This window comes from Lactuca sativa, chromosome 2, assembly GCF_002870075.4.
Source record: "Lactuca sativa cultivar Salinas chromosome 2, Lsat_Salinas_v11, whole genome shotgun sequence".
NCBI lineage: Eukaryota > Viridiplantae > Streptophyta > Magnoliopsida > Asterales > Asteraceae > Lactuca > Lactuca sativa.
This window is the reverse complement of record NC_056624.2, coordinates 204,085,403-204,101,388: the sequence shown is the minus strand read 5'-3', so window position 1 is coordinate 204,101,388 and position 15,986 is coordinate 204,085,403. Positions and strand designations below refer to the sequence as shown.

The 15,986-nt window shown below is 33.3% G+C and overlaps 1 protein-coding gene across 1 annotated transcript; it reads left to right on the top strand.

The window, feature by feature from the left end:
- The first annotated feature begins 1,098 nt into the window (after window positions 1–1,098).
- Window positions 1,099–2,557, top strand: LOC111916391 (aquaporin PIP2-4). The gene is made up of 4 exons (XM_023912060.3): window positions 1,099–1,481; window positions 1,574–1,869; window positions 1,964–2,104; window positions 2,206–2,557. Exons 1-4 carry the CDS (start codon window positions 1,178–1,180, stop codon window positions 2,317–2,319), a joined length of 855 nt encoding a protein of 284 aa, XP_023767828.1. The 5' UTR covers window positions 1,099–1,177; the 3' UTR covers window positions 2,320–2,557.
- The last annotated feature ends 13,429 nt before the right edge of the window (window positions 2,558–15,986 follow it).

The window sequence follows — 15,986 nt, the reverse complement described above, 5'->3', positions numbered from 1 at the left end:
CGATGAAGATATGAGGTGTGTAATGAAGAAAGAAAGAGAGAGAGAGAGAGAGAGAGAGAGAGAGAGAGAGAGAGAGAGAGAGAGAGTTTAAGAGAGAGAGAGGGATTTTTTTTCTTTTTCTTTTAATTATGAAACTATTTAAATAAACTAAAAAAATAAAAACTAAGGGCAAAATGATCATTATAAAAGAATTTAAAGTCAATTGGATCAAAGTGGCAAGAAAATGAATACCTGTGGACCATGAGTGCTAGTCCAAACCTATTTAGCCCAAAGTGCCAATTTCAACCTAACCAAGGGACCATTCTTGCAATTTTGTCTTTGTTATGTAGTTCTTTATAAATCGTATGAGTAAAAACGTTTATAAAACGTGGCAGTATCATGGCCACTTATTATTTTTATTGGAGTAATGTTAGATGATTGGTTGGGTTAGCAAAAAGTACTCCTACTCTTGAATATGATTGGGTAATGGGATCCAGATGGCAGAAAGATAGAGATGAAAATATGAATTAATGTGGCCGAAATTGAAATGGACGGTGGTGGGTGAGAGTGACAGCGTATTACCCTACTATGCATCATCGTCGTTATGTTATTAAATTTATGTTGTAATTTGTTTTCATTATTCAAACACCTCCGTTTATTATAATTTAATATTTAATTAAATCATAAAATTAAAAATAACATATAAATTAGTTCATTTGAACTAAATTATTGATAAGCTAATAAATTAAAAACTAACTTATAAGTTAATGGTATATAGATTAATTTGTCAAATAGGATCTTAACATCATAAATTTAACCAATAAAAATTAATTATATCATCTCTATATGTAATATATAACCTATAGAATTTTCCCAAACAGGTTTCGTTTACAACGCCTTGCGAATCTTATTTTCCAAAGCTTTTGTTACAGCACTTTGTTTATCTTATCTCAAACAGATGCATATAATTTAACAATATATCTCCTTCATTAACTTAATGTTGACAATTATAAATATAATAGTCGGCGTCTAAAACAAAAGGAAATATTATTTTACTACTTTGTTCCAGATTCTTCTATATTTCCCCCTTATATAAATACCACACTTGCAAACCACTTCACTCATCATCATCATCCAAAGTTCCTATATCTCTTTCTTAAACACACAAACACACCAAACATACACACAGCTTTCGGAAATGGGTAAAGACGTTGAAGTTGGTGGCCATGACTACAGCGCAAAAGATTACGAAGACCCTCCACCGGCTGCCTTTATTGACGCCGAGGAACTCACGAAATGGTCTTTTTACAGAGCCATCATTGCTGAGTTCATAGCCACCCTTTTGTTCCTTTACATCACCGTCTTGACTGTCATCGGCTACAAGTCTCAAACCGATCCCGCCCACAGCTCCGACCAGTGCGGTGGCGTAGGAATACTAGGCATCGCTTGGGCCTTCGGTGGCATGATCTTCGTTCTCGTTTACTGCACCGCCGGCATCTCTGGTAACTTTAATTTTCTGATCGATCAGTTAGTTTTCTTACGTACTTTGATAATTAGTTGATGGATTTTGACGATGATTTGATAAAATTTCCAGGAGGACACATTAACCCTGCGGTTACGTTTGGGTTGTTCTTGGCTAGGAAGGTGACACTCCCGAGGGCAGTGATGTACATCGTTGCTCAATGCTTGGGGGCTATCTGCGGTTGTGGTCTTGTTAAGGCTTTCCAGAAGACTTACTATAATACTTATGGTGGCGGCGCCAACGAGCTCGCCGACGGTTACAGTAAAGGCACTGGCTTGGGTGCTGAGATCATCGGGACATTTGTTCTTGTATACACCGTCTTCTCCGCCACTGATCCTAAGAGAAATGCACGCGATTCCCATGTCCCTGTAAGTACTTACTCTGCAATATCAGAACTTTTCAAGAATCTTCTTTTCTCTTCTTTCTTTTGACATAGTTTTTTTTTGGATGAATTAATGAAAGGTGTTGGCACCTCTTCCTATTGGATTTGCTGTGTTCATGGTTCACTTGGCAACAATCCCAATCACCGGCACCGGAATCAACCCTGCTCGTAGTTTTGGCGCTGCCGTCATGTATGGAAAAGATAAGGCATGGGATGATCAAGTAAGTTATAGTCATATTATTCATCCTTTAAGGTCTTTAATTTGGACCTTCTTGATAGTTACATTTTTACTCACGGATTGAGGTGTGTCTTGTGTGTACAGTGGATATTCTGGGTGGGACCGATGATCGGAGCCGCCATCGCCGCCTTCTACCACCAGTACGTATTGAGAGCAGCGGCTGTAAAAGCTCTTGGATCCTTCAGGAGCAATGCCTAGGGAAAGAGAATGAAGTTTGCAAGAAATTGTAAAAGTTGGCTTTTTTTTATTTTTTTTTGGTTGTTGTTGTTTTCGTTTTGGTATTTAGGGCCCATATTTTTGCAATGTGCCCAATAAGGTCTCTTGACTATGGTTTTCTGTACATTTAGTCCCTTTTGTTTTGATGTAATTGTTCAAAGGGTTTATTTGCAACCCAAATGCAAACATACCAAGCAAGGGGTTTTGTCATCGACTTTCATCTCTTTTGTATCCTAAGTTACTTTGATTTTTTTCTATTTTAATTATATTATCTAAAAGACTAAAACTGCATTATTTTATTTAAGAAAAATAATATGTTAAAAAGAAATTATATATCGACATTGACCGTTATAAAATACATGACATATCATCAGACTATTTTTTTTCCAGTTTTGGTACGCAATAAAATAGCTTTGTAATGCACAAAAAAAAGTATGTTTAAAAAAGAACATTGTTTTCCAAAAGAAAAGTTAACACACTCACATGTATGTATATCTGAATTGATGTAAAAACTTATGGTTATGTAATTTTTAATGTATTTCGAATGATCTACAACTTGTTTTTATATATATTTTTAACAAGGTTGTGAAAATCGTTCGGCGGTGGGCTGATGTGAAATGATTAATCAGACTCTGTGGGGATTAAAGGATGATTAATCGGGACCCTATAGTATAAATAAAATTATTTAAAAAATTAATATATCCTAAAAAATAAGTATAAATTTTAAAAAATTTAGTTTAATATCTTAAAATTGTGTAACATCCCGATTTTAAAAGCAAAATTTTTATTTTTATTCATTAACTCATATCATAGTATATTTACATTTGCAGAAACATGATTACGAATGTGTGTGTGTATAGTCGAACCTTCCTCTTCTCACGAAGTACCTGAAAAACATTTTTAACAACTAGGTAAGCGCTAGGCTTTGTGAGTTCCCCCAATAAACCATATATCACAATACATATACATGAATGCATCGAGTATCCAGGCTCACAATCGCTTAAGTTGCTATTGCCGTTATCCGACTCACAATCGCTTAAGTTGTTATTGTTGTCACCTCGCCTTCTAAGTATCTAGGCTCAAAATCGCTTAAGTTGCTATAGTCATTATTTTGGTTCACACTCGCTTAAGTTGTTATTTCCATCAATTCACCCTTGGCCTTTAGCTAATATGCCTGCATCTTGGGCATCCGCACGAAGCGGGAATGCCTCAGCCCTTAACCGATCACATACACAATTAACATTACAATCAACAACCTAACAAGTCTATCAATACATGCACATATAATCTACACTATGGGATCTATTTTACTGGCTCTTATATCCTAACATACATACATATATATATATATATATATATATATATATATATATATATATATATATATATATATATATATAGAGAGAGAGAGAGAGAGAGAGCTAGATTCATTTGTTTAAACTAAGTATTGTGTTATCGTATGCATAAATGTGCGCCAATCAAAATTAAATAATTAAATAAATACATAAGGGTAATTTAGTCATTTGTTTAATAACTTCCAAAAATAATCCCTATAATCTTGCTAGCCTTCACTCTTAACCTAATTTATTTTCTTATATACAGCCGTCGATAATGACCTGAAACGAAAAGAAGGGCAGCCGCTATCGACCTTGTACATTGATGAAGGTGATGAAGGGCATCAAGAACGAGAGAATGAAAATGGCGCAGACGCATGGATTGCCAACATTATTTACACTTTCACCCACTAATCCTTCCAATATACACCTCAATTCTCACTTAAATTCTGCATGAGTGCGTACTTTAAAAATTAGGGCAGATGTCTCACTCGAAGTCAAAGAACATCTTTTTCCTTTTCCCCCAAACGCCATGCGAAGGAAGCTTGATTCCAGGTGGTTGGGTGGATTCAGTCTAGGAATTGATCTTGGGTTGTCTCGTACTGGTCTTGCCATAAGCAAAGGATTCTCAGTTCGCCCCCTCAAGGTTTCTTCCTCACATCTCCATCTCCATTAATGGTCTTTTTCGATCTTCATTTAATACATAATTTCAATTTGTATAACTAATTCGCACAATCTCAATAGGTTCTTAGGTTTTTGATTTGGATTTTATAATGTGTGTGTCTACTCTAGGTTCAGGAATTATGGGGCCAAAAGCTTGAGAAGGGTCTGCTTGAAATTGCTCAAGAACAGGTATGTTCTTGTTTATTGAAATTATACCCTTTAGATTCTAAAAATTAAAATCAAAAACTGATCTATGTATATTTAACTTTGTAGCTTCAAATTAGTGTGATTTGAATAGACCATTTGTTTTTTTATGTATGAACCAAAACAAGTTAACCAACATTTTAATTTGACATTCAAAAGTTGTAACGCCCGTAGATCCGGGCTAGTCAATTAGAGGCAATAGGGGTCGAAAACGACTTTTCGACAAAAGATTATTTAGAATAAATAATCTTAACCAAGTTGTAGAATATGTCACAAGGTTTCCGTACATATAAAGAACGCCGAAATCCGAGTTATAACGAAGAAGTTATGACCCGTCGAAGTTTCGCGTCGGAACCGGCACAGCACCGGGAAGCGTAAATATTGAATTTATGATAGAGCAATATTTAGCCTTAGCGATCTAAACGAAAGTCGTAGAATATGTTAAACTAAGAACATCGATAAAAAGAACGCCCAAATCTGACTTCGTATGAAGAAGTTATGATTTTTCGAAGTTTCGGACTAGTAGTGTACAGCTCGAAATTCGAATATTAGATCGAGTGGTTTTTAGCCGACACGACCTGAACGAGAATCGAAGATCTCGTTAAGAGTAGCGTAACGAGAAAAAAATGGGTGAAAACGGACATCAAATAAAGAAGTTATGAGGATTTAACGGACCAATCATGTCCCGACCTGTTAATAATATAAAATTTAAAATCGAGCCAAAATTAGCCAACGGAGTCTAAACGAAAGTTGTAGAGTACGTTCCCACCTTCGTGTGGATATAAAGAACGTCAAAAACGGAGCTCGTATGCGAAAGTTACGATTTTTAGAAGTCGAGAGTGAAATTTGCGAAGTTTGTTGCTAAATCGATGACGTGGCATGATCTGGACCATTGCTTGCTGATCACGCCTCGCATCTGATGATCGCCACGAAGTCTCGCTTACGCCCAGCGTCCAAAGCTCAGTACGCGCCGCGTACAGCTGCCACCCTCGGTCCACAAGAAGCCGCGTAGCTCTAGCCGATGTCCGACGCGTGTCTCGTACGAAGCCATCTGTTAGCCCGATGCGAACTACGCCCAGCGTAACCGAGGCTGCTGAGGCTATAAATAGATGCGAGGGTTGCCGAGCAAAACACACCATTTCCTTTCTCTCTAGATTTCTTTCTCTCTTTAGGGTTTCTAACCCCCCCCCCCTAAGCCCTAGTTAAAACCCTTAGCTCCCGAGGGAAGCCCCGAGGCTCCCGGAGTCCCGAGAAAAAGAGTCTTTCGGTTTCGAAACGCTGCTCCAATTAAGTTTCGGTTTTCGATAAAATTCGTTGTAAGTGTGCTACGCTTACGCAATTTTTAATATAGCTTTCGAATAATTATAGGAATGTTATTAGGTCCTTAAAATAATTATTTGGGCTATTATTATGAGTTATATTGAGTGTTATTTAACGCTTATATAATAATAATAATAATAATAATAATAATAATAATAATAATAATAATAATAATAATAATAATAATAATAATAATAATAATAGTCAGACTATTAATTTGTCGCGGTTATCGTTAGACTAAACCCTAGTGGTATTGATACTAGGTTTTATCGAAGGAAAGTTGTTTTGAGAATATCGAAGCGTTGTCTGAGTGCTGAGTCACCACCTTTCAGGTGAGTGCATGATCTCCTTCAACTTACACATAGATATGAAGTATTTTTATATAAACTACGTGCTATGTGTACATATTATCTGAATACTTGCTGTCTATGCTGGATGAACGTTTTATACATGTTTTAAAGGACTTAAACTGTATACGTATTTTATATATATGAATATGTTGGGTATGAGATGGGTAGATAAAGATGAGAGATAGAAGATGATGTGAGTATACATTGGCAGCTATAGACTTAGTGTCCTATGGGACAAACACCGGTAGCTATGGACTTAGTACCTGTTAGACGTTGGTAGCTATGGATTTAGTACCCGATGAGTAAGATATAGCAGCTATGGAATTAGTGATTTACGAACGAACATCGGCAGCTATGGATTTAGTGCCAGTCCTATAACCCTGGAAGTAAGGGACTTCGAAATAAACGAATGCAGGATAGATGACTCTTAGGTTAAATCCTTAAGAGTAAAGAAGATAATAAGGATGGGTAATTGGGTTGATTGTTTGATTGTTTAAACATAATAATTATATTATTGTGGGTTGAAAACCCTATGTACTCACCAGGTTTCCCAACCTGACCCACTCAGTTTATTTATATCACAGGTGACGATATGAAGTGACATTACACTGAGAGATTTAAAGAGATGTAGATCACTAGTGTAAATAATTGTAAGTTCTGTTTATGCTTATGTTTCTGTATTAACGATGACATCCCAAACGTTTTAAAATGAAATAAATACGTTTCTTCGAAAATGTTTTATTAACGTATTTATCATGTTTTTCTGGGAACAAATTTCGCAATGTTTTTGTTAAAAGAAGTACTCTGATTTTTATAAAGCATAAACAAAATCGGTATTTTCTGGCCGTGAAAATGGGGATGTCACAAAAGTCAAATATTCATTAGAGGATAACACACATCATGTTTACACTAGAATAATATCTCCATCTTTTTGAAATGAGTGTAGTAATATACATCAAGTTATGAATTTGTTATCCTTGTGCTATCAACATTCTTCATTTTGTAGTAATATCATGTTTGACTTGAATCGGTCAAATATTGACTTCTTTGACGTTGAATTTTGACAAGAATTATATATTTAAGAATTCCATGCTTTTTAAGATTTTATTTATTTTTTATGACATTTTGTTAGAATATGTGTAATTGTATTAAAATGTACAATTTCATAGCAGTTATTCTTATATAATGCGTGAAGGAGACATGTTGATCAAGGGTGTGAACGTTGGAATGGAATGACGAATTCCAATTCTGTTGGAATCACAGAAGTTGATGCTTGAAGAACGGACAATATTATTCTTTTAGGATGTATTAGTCGTTGTTAGATTTTGGTGTTTCTTCCCCGTTTTGATTGTTTTTTTAGTTTTATTTTTTAACAATAAATGTAATTCTTAACAATTGTTACCCGTATTCTATAAGAAATAATGTATTTTTTGTTTTTATTTCTCAATTGATTGTTCAAGATTTTGTTATTCTACTAGAAGTTGTTACTCTTCAAGAAGTTTTTTAAAGTCATCATCAAAAATAGGTTCAAGAATATTTTTATTATTTATGGTTCAAGAATATTTTTATTTTTTAATATACTCATAAACATATTCTGTCAGTATGTCTGAATTAAAAGAATTATAATTTGTAAAATCGGATTTTTAAAATTAATAGAATCTATAACCCCTTAAAAATGCAATTTTCCTTTATTAAATCTATATTAATTGATTAAATTACCATTGTAATTAATTAAGTTGAATTTTTCAATTATATTTAATTCAATAATGTATATTAATCACTTTCTTAAAATAAGTAAATTTGATTGGCTCCATTTATGCATATAATAACACAATAATTACTTTAAACAAAATAACCTAAGTATATATATATATATATATATATATATATATATATATATATATATATATATATAGGTTTAGGTTCTATAGAAAACAAAAAACCCTAAAAATCATAAAAATGCATAAAAAATACTTATAAATCATGGAACTTTTTTATTTTTTTTCCATAAAATTTTTAAATAAATATGCGATTTTTTCATATATAAAATCAAAAAAGTTTGTGATCTCTAAATATTTTTTTATTTATTTTTATGATTTTTAAGGTTTTTTTGTTTTCCATATAAACCTTCCCTATATATAGAGGTGTTCGTTTGGATGGATCGGTTTGATCCGATCCAATCAAGTGAATCCAAATTGATTTCGGTTTTCAAAACATAGATCCGAATAGTCCAAACTAAATTCAAATCCGATCTGATCCAATCCAATTACAATTCGGTTGAATTGGGTTTTATAATTCGGTTTTCAAAAACCAAAACATTTTAAAACGGCACATAATTATAATACTATCCAACTTTAAACAAGAAAGCGAACACAAATTATTTAGATGTGAAAATGCATATTAATGTTTTTTTTATCGGGTGAAACGTTTTGAACCTAATGAAAAAATAAATTACAAAATTAAGAAATAACTATAGATATATTATAAATAAATAAATAATAAATGTTTGTTCGGTTTATTTGGACTATTCGGTTCTTATTTTATAAACCAAAACCAATCCAAAATAATAATTCAGTTTTGTTGAAAACCAATCCAAAAATCCGAATAACCGAACCAAATAGTTCAATCCAAATTGTTCAATTGAACAACCTTATATATATATATATATATATATATATATATATATATATATATATATATATATATATATATATATATATATATATATATTAAGGTTGTAAAAATCGTTTGACGGTAGCTCGACGGTCGACTGGAATTAAGGGATTAATCGGTTTTGGCGGGGATTAATCGAGGATTAATCGGAAACCATAGATTATTAATAAAATATTAAAATTAATTAAATATTAATATATCTTAAGAAAAACAAGTACTTCAAAATTAGAAAATAAGAAAAATTGTAATTTGGAAAATTGGAAATACGAAAATATGAACATTTTGGTATAATATTTGAAAATTTAAAAATTTTGGAGTAAAAAAAAAAGTTGGTTTTTTGATTTCTTTTTTAAATTTTTTTCAAAATTTTTTGACATTTTTTTGACCTTTTTGACTTTTGGTGACTTTTGTTGATCGATTAATCCCGCCAAGGCCGATTAATCCCGCCAAACCCGATTAATCCTAAATTTCCAATTAATGCCCTAATCCTCAACGGTTGGAGAACGCCAAATGATTAATCCACGATTAATCGGCGATTAATCCCGATTTCTACAACCATGATATATATATATATATATATATATATATATATATATATATATATATATATATATATTGTAACACCCAAAAAATCACGACAAAAAATTTCATTTTTAATTTAGTAACTTATAAAAGTGTTTACTGAAAAACGTCATCAATATCATATCAACCCATAATCTCATAAGTCAAATATCATAAAACATGTCGTGGAATAATAATAATGTCAGAGTACAATCCCATGGATCTCAAAATGCAGAAATCATATGTATGTGTGATGCGCTGCTACCATGCCAGCTCCTTCCCCTTCGACGAAGAGGTACCTGAAACCAAAACTGAAAACCGTAAGGATAAAGCTTAGTGAGTTCCCCCATCATACCATATACCATATAACAACATACTGTCAGACGATTCTGGGGTGCTTAACCTACCCATGTCAAGCCGTTCTGGGGCGTTTGACTTACCTAGGTCAAGCCAATATGGGGTACTTGAATTACCCGTCAGTTTATCTAAACCGACTGTGGGGGAATATTTCACCCCTACTATTACTAACACATATGACAGAGCATCGTAACACATAAAGCATATCAAATATTAGCAAACCAGACGATTATCACAAAGACAACCATCTCATACATAATCACCTACTGGTGGGCCGACATTGGTGCCTAAGACCCACTTATACTGAAAGGTAAGTCACATCGTAAAGCTGAGTGTCGAATCTCACGGGATGTAATCTCCAACAGTTGCTCTGATGACTCCCTGCTACCATAATCATAATAACACTCAATCAGAATCTATAACACTACTTAGGGTAAAATGACCATTTTAACCTCCTCGGCCTAAATTGGACCATTCATAAGGTCCGATGCTAACTTATTAAATCCAATGCACTCATGACCCATTAAAGGCTCCCTAAGGGCCCATTAATGACCCAACCTTTTAAATTGGGCCCAACCCTTCAAATGGGCCTTTTTTACAATACTAATAAGTCCTTAGCCCAAAATGAAATAATTTCGAATGGATCAATTATTGGATTAGTGTCTAAGTCCATAACTATTTTGGTATGTACTTGACCCGATGGTGCATGGTCCTTTTGGGTTGCCTTCACCGAAGCAACTTGATAAGATGAATTATGGAGAGAAAGGATTAAATATGATTTATTAATATATTATGAGAATAATATATTAAAGGAGAAATCATATTGTTTAATTAATATTAGTCAATAATTAATTGGTAATTAGTTTTGTGACTAAAAGAGATTAATTAAACTTAAGGGACTGGAATTGTAATTATAAGATAATTGCAATTTGGGCAATGGATTGCCTTTTATTATAAGGTGGACGAATTCTATGGGGGAAGCCCATATGAAATCGTCCAAGGCCTTAAGGAAAGGGCTCCATGGGTTGCTTAGGGCTTAAGCATCCAAATTAGGGTTTCCTTGTTAGATAACCCTAATTGCCTCTATATAAAGAGATCCCTTATGACCAAAACGTGGCTAAGACTTATTCTAGGGTTTCACACGTTTTTGGGCAACCTCTAACCTCTCTCCTCTTCATCCTCTTGCTTATGGTGTTTGTGAACCATTAGAGGAGTGACACTTGTGACTCTAAGCCTTCCAAAGTCAATAACAAGGAGATTTGGGATTGTTATTGCTACATAACAATCAAGGTAATATTATAAACCTATTATCATGTTAATATGGTTACTTGTATGTTAGAATTAGGGTTTATAGTCTTGGATAACTTGCATGTACAATAGAGAAACCTAGATCCAAGCATTAGGGTTTGTATGAGCACATAGGATGTTCTTAGGACCAAAACCCATCAGTGGTATCAGAGCCTAGACTGGTTTCTATTGTATTGATGCTTGATATGGTTGAAAAATTCGAATTTTTGGTTTCTGGAGGCTGGACTCGCCGAGTCCATAGCTAAACTCGCCGATTCCATGCAGACTCGACGAGTCCATGCTCGACTCGACGAGTCAACTCGTCAGATGGGGATATCTTCGTGATTTCTTGTTGTTTTTGCTTATGGAAAGTTGCCTTATCACATTAGATCAATATAAATCCGTTTTTTTAATATATATGAGTATATTCTTGATCTAATTGAAGATATTTATCAATTAATAAAATATTTGTTTCCTTATGTGATAATTGATTAATTATTTTGATTAAATTGGTAAATTGTTTTGCAAGAAATCATTAAATAAATCAAATATGGATAATTATGTGATTAAATGTTAATTTAGATTATTTTTTTATTTGATCCTTATGCTTTGAAAAGTTTCATATTTTCCCCTTTAGGTTTTATAGTTTAAATTTGACCTCAAAAGTTTTGTTGTTTTGAAATTTAAATAGTTGAAACCCTAATGTTTTGAAAAAGGTTTCAAAACTTGCCCTCAAGTTTTGGAATTTAAATTTTGATTAATAGTTTAATTTTGATGTATATTTAAATTCTAAACCCTAACGTTTTGAAATGTTTCAAAACTTGCCCTCAAGTTTTGGAATTTAAAAGTTGATTAAAAGTTTAATTTAGGAATGTTAAATTCTAAAACCCTAGTATTGTTTTGAAAAAGTTCAAATCACACCCTTTTGGTTTTATTAATTAGTTAAGGTGTATAATTAAAAGAGGTTTAATAAATCCATAAAGTTTTTGGTTTAAAATTTAATTGAATTAAAAGTATAATTGTTAAATTTGACCACCTAATATTTTAAAAGTGTAAAATACACCCTATACTGTATATATAACATAAAAAGTCTAAAATTATATATATATATATATATATATATATATATATATATATATATATATATATATATGTATGAGTAAAGTCAGTATTACCGTTAGTAGGCCTCATTCACGAAGCTGGTCTATAAGGGGTGTTTAAGGAAATTGCCTATAAAATGGCGATTGAATGGGTATCCACTCTTACCCACCGCATTCTTGACTAGTGGAGGGTCGTTAGCCGAACGGGTAGGATAGGACAAAACCTTCCATTATAAGTATAATGAAGTATAAAAGTAACTAAATGTTTTCATAAAATTCTCAATCTTAGTTACTTAGGCAAAAGTGAATTGATGCAATTCCATGAAATTACACTTTGTGCACTTGCGAAGACGTTAGTGGAGCGTGTGTGGTTTACCGGCACACTAAATGGTTCTAAGCAAAGGTAGCAAAGGGTGACTCAATTTTTGTCATAGTTTGGTGGAGTGTGTGTGGTTTACCGGCACATCGAATAGGTGACTATAACATGTGAGGGCACCATGTAAGTTTGCATGGTTATTCACACCCGCTTTGTGATCCTCGGCATCCCAGTCACAAACAAGAGGGACATATCGAGATTTAAACATGCCATTGAAATGTTCAATGAATCTCAAAGGATCTAGGAGTTTTCATAGATTTAAAACTTAAATTTCTTTTTCGTTTTTCATGGTGGAAATTAGTGAATCGTCATTCACTTACCTTCAAATGTTCTGCAATTTGGGTTACGACATCCCTCTCTCGAGTTGTAGAATATTGTGTTGGGTCCTAGCCTTAGTATCTCATTTGGGTGATTTACTAAGGACTCAATCAATCAACTAACTTGAATTCGTTTTCTCCCGTTTTGTAGATGTCAAAGTTTGACAACTATGGTCTTCTCAAATCCCATGGAACAAGCATTCCACATGAAAATGATATTCCACGATTCGATCGAGGAACAAGAGATCATACTTCACTTCCTCCTCCTCCTCCAATTATTCTCCCTAACCCACAAGTTCAAAGGCTTGAAAAGTTCAAGATCACTCAAGTCCTTTTGGCAAGTAAACATAAAGAAGGAAAGTCGGTGTGTGCACACGTCATAGGGATGAAGTCACACATTGATAGGTTAAGAATGTTGGGATCCGTTGTCTGTGAGGAAATAGTTGTTGATTGGGTTCTTCAATCACTTCCTAACTCATATAGTGAGTTTGTAAGAGAGTACTATATGATGAACCGCGACGTGACCCTTATAGATCTCACCTATATGCTTATTGTTGCTGAATCAGCAATGGTTTGGCACAATAGAAAAGCAAAGTTGATTGGTGAATCTGCCTTCAAGACCTCTATGGATATAGACAATGGCAACGAAAGACATGCTATGATCGAAAAGTTTGATCATAAGAGAAAGGCAATGTCTGAAGTAGTTCCATTTCATGTTCCAAAAGAGTCAATTTGCTTTTATTGCCAAGAGAAAAGGGCATTGGAGACGAAGCTGCCCCATTTACCTAAGAGATCTAAGAGATGGGAGAGTTGAAACGTATGGCTCTAATATAGGTAAAATCCATTAACTAACTCTTTTAAGCTTATATTCTAGATTCCTAATACATAATGTGGTAAGATTACAATTGATGTTTTGTAGGATCGAAGAAAAGAAAGGAAGCTTAAGGGAAGAAGTTAGCAGAATCTAACCGTGAAGGAATGGATTTCGATCGCATTTCTCGAAGATTAGATTCTTGAGCTACTACTTAGAATTGGAATTAGATTGCTAAGAAATATGTATTAGCATAGTTTTTCAATGAATTGCATTGTAAGGACAAATTTTTCCGCAATAAAAATAAATTTTGATTTTATATTATTTATTTATCCTTGCAATGGCGTATATGAAAAATTGATGTTTGAATGTTTCTATAATGGATTTGGTTCTTATTATGTTATGGAAAGTCGAGAGTTTACCGAATAAGGAGAGTTTCTCATCGCCCAAGTTTCAATTGGACAGAAACATGGAATCATGCAACTTGGTTGCACGATGAATGAGAAATTTCATATTTGGAAATTAGACTAATTCATTGACAAAGTGTCAAGTGAAGGACTAGGAGATCGAGTACACAAAGTTGCGTGTTGATCAAGTCCACCATAAGAGTAACAAAGATATTCGACATGATTTACTAAAGGTTTAGTAAATATGATTATACTTATAAGATTAAGTGTAATTCTGAATTGATTGAAAAAGTTTAAATCAATAGCAGAACGAATAAGAAGAATCAAGTAGGCAGAAAGATAAAAGTTTCTCCATTCTAAGAAGAAGGGAGAGTACCTTTTATGCTTTATGATAGGTCTTAATGATTAAGAACCATATCTCAATTGAACCTCTAAGTGAGTCTTAGTACAATTGTATGTTTAAGAAGAGAAATCAAGAATTAAAGAAATGGTTAAATCAAGAAGTCAATCATACTTCGTTCCAAAAACAAGTCTTAGAGTTAAGATTGTGAAATTAAGTGATAAGTATTAAGAAGGTTTATAACATTCATCAAATGTGGAAAGTTGTGATGTCTTGGATAAGACAAAGACCAACTAGGACCAATTTATGAAGAGTTTTGATAAAAGCTACACTAACTCTTGAATATTTGTTTGTCAAGAAATGTTTTGACAAGAGAATCTTATATGTCAAGGAGTCAGTGAGAGTCTTAATAGTCTTGAAAGGTTTCAAGAACAAATCAAATAAACTTTATCGATCATCACTAGCACACGAGTTGAGGTTTTCAACCTATCGTGTTGACATTATTTTGTTTCTGTGCGGTTCCAATTGAGTTAATTATGCATGTGAGTTCTATGAGTTCTCATTTTGAACGCATAAAAGGCAAAGCACCTTAATCAATGAAAGGTACATTGATAGGAAAAGGTGAGTTGCTTAACTACTTGGAAGACATGGTGGGCAGCTGTGTTACCATAAGGCAAGAAATCAAGATTAAGAAAGTTCGATTCACATGGATAGGAACACATACACCGTTTAAATCTAAGTGTCATAAGATTTCCTCCTTCATGAAAATGATTGTGAGGAAATGCTTTCACTAAGAAAGATTTTAAGAAGATAGTAATTGTAAAATTGCATTCTCGAATTCAATCATGGTTACGGTATCCCTTTCCATAATTTGAATTGTGAGGTTTGGCATTAGTCTTAATTGTTTAGACACACATATGAACTATCGAAGGCAAAGGTGTATAAGTTCAAGAAGCCTTGATAAAGGATTATCAAAGCACTAAGTATTAGAAACATGAACTTAAGAAATTCAATAAGTATTGTTTTCTGAAAGTTAAGATGTTTATGAATACATGTCGAAGCTAGTGGGAGCATAAATGTTATTTTTATAATAATCATCATGATAGTGGGAGCATAAATGTTATGATTGTATGATTATTAAGGAAAGTATTGCAAGGTTAGCAATATTAATTATAGAAAACAAGAGTCATACTTTGCAAAGTTGTAAGAGTTGAAAGGTTGTTTTGCTATAATTAAGGGAGAGAATATTATGCTTCATTTCAAATCTAAAGGCTTAGGTTGTGGAATGTTAATAAATTTAGTCAAAGGTACATAGTGGGTTCTTAAAATTTCGATTATGATTACGACATTCCTCTTCACAATTCAAATTTTGAGAACATAGCAAATAAAACATTATGCATCGTGTCCCATACGCTTCGAGTATAGGATCGATTGCAAATGCTTTAATGCTTGACCATTCTAAAATTTTCCAAATGTCGAGCGCATTTAGAGGGAAAATGGACTAGAATTGGTTTTGACTAAAATATTTAAACAACTATCAAAGGACAAT

Bases quoted from the DNA above. Each gene is read 5' to 3' on its own strand.
- LOC111916391 (XM_023912060.3), top strand. From the start codon at position 1,178: ATGGGTAAAGACGTTGAAGTTGGTGGCCATGACTACAGCGCAAAAGAT. The intron at 1,870-1,963 runs GTAAGTACTTAC...AATTAATGAAAG, and splicing joins CACGCGATTCCCATGTCCCT to GTGTTGGCACCTCTTCCTAT. The intron at 2,105-2,205 runs GTAAGTTATAGT...TTGTGTGTACAG, and splicing joins ATAAGGCATGGGATGATCAA to TGGATATTCTGGGTGGGACC.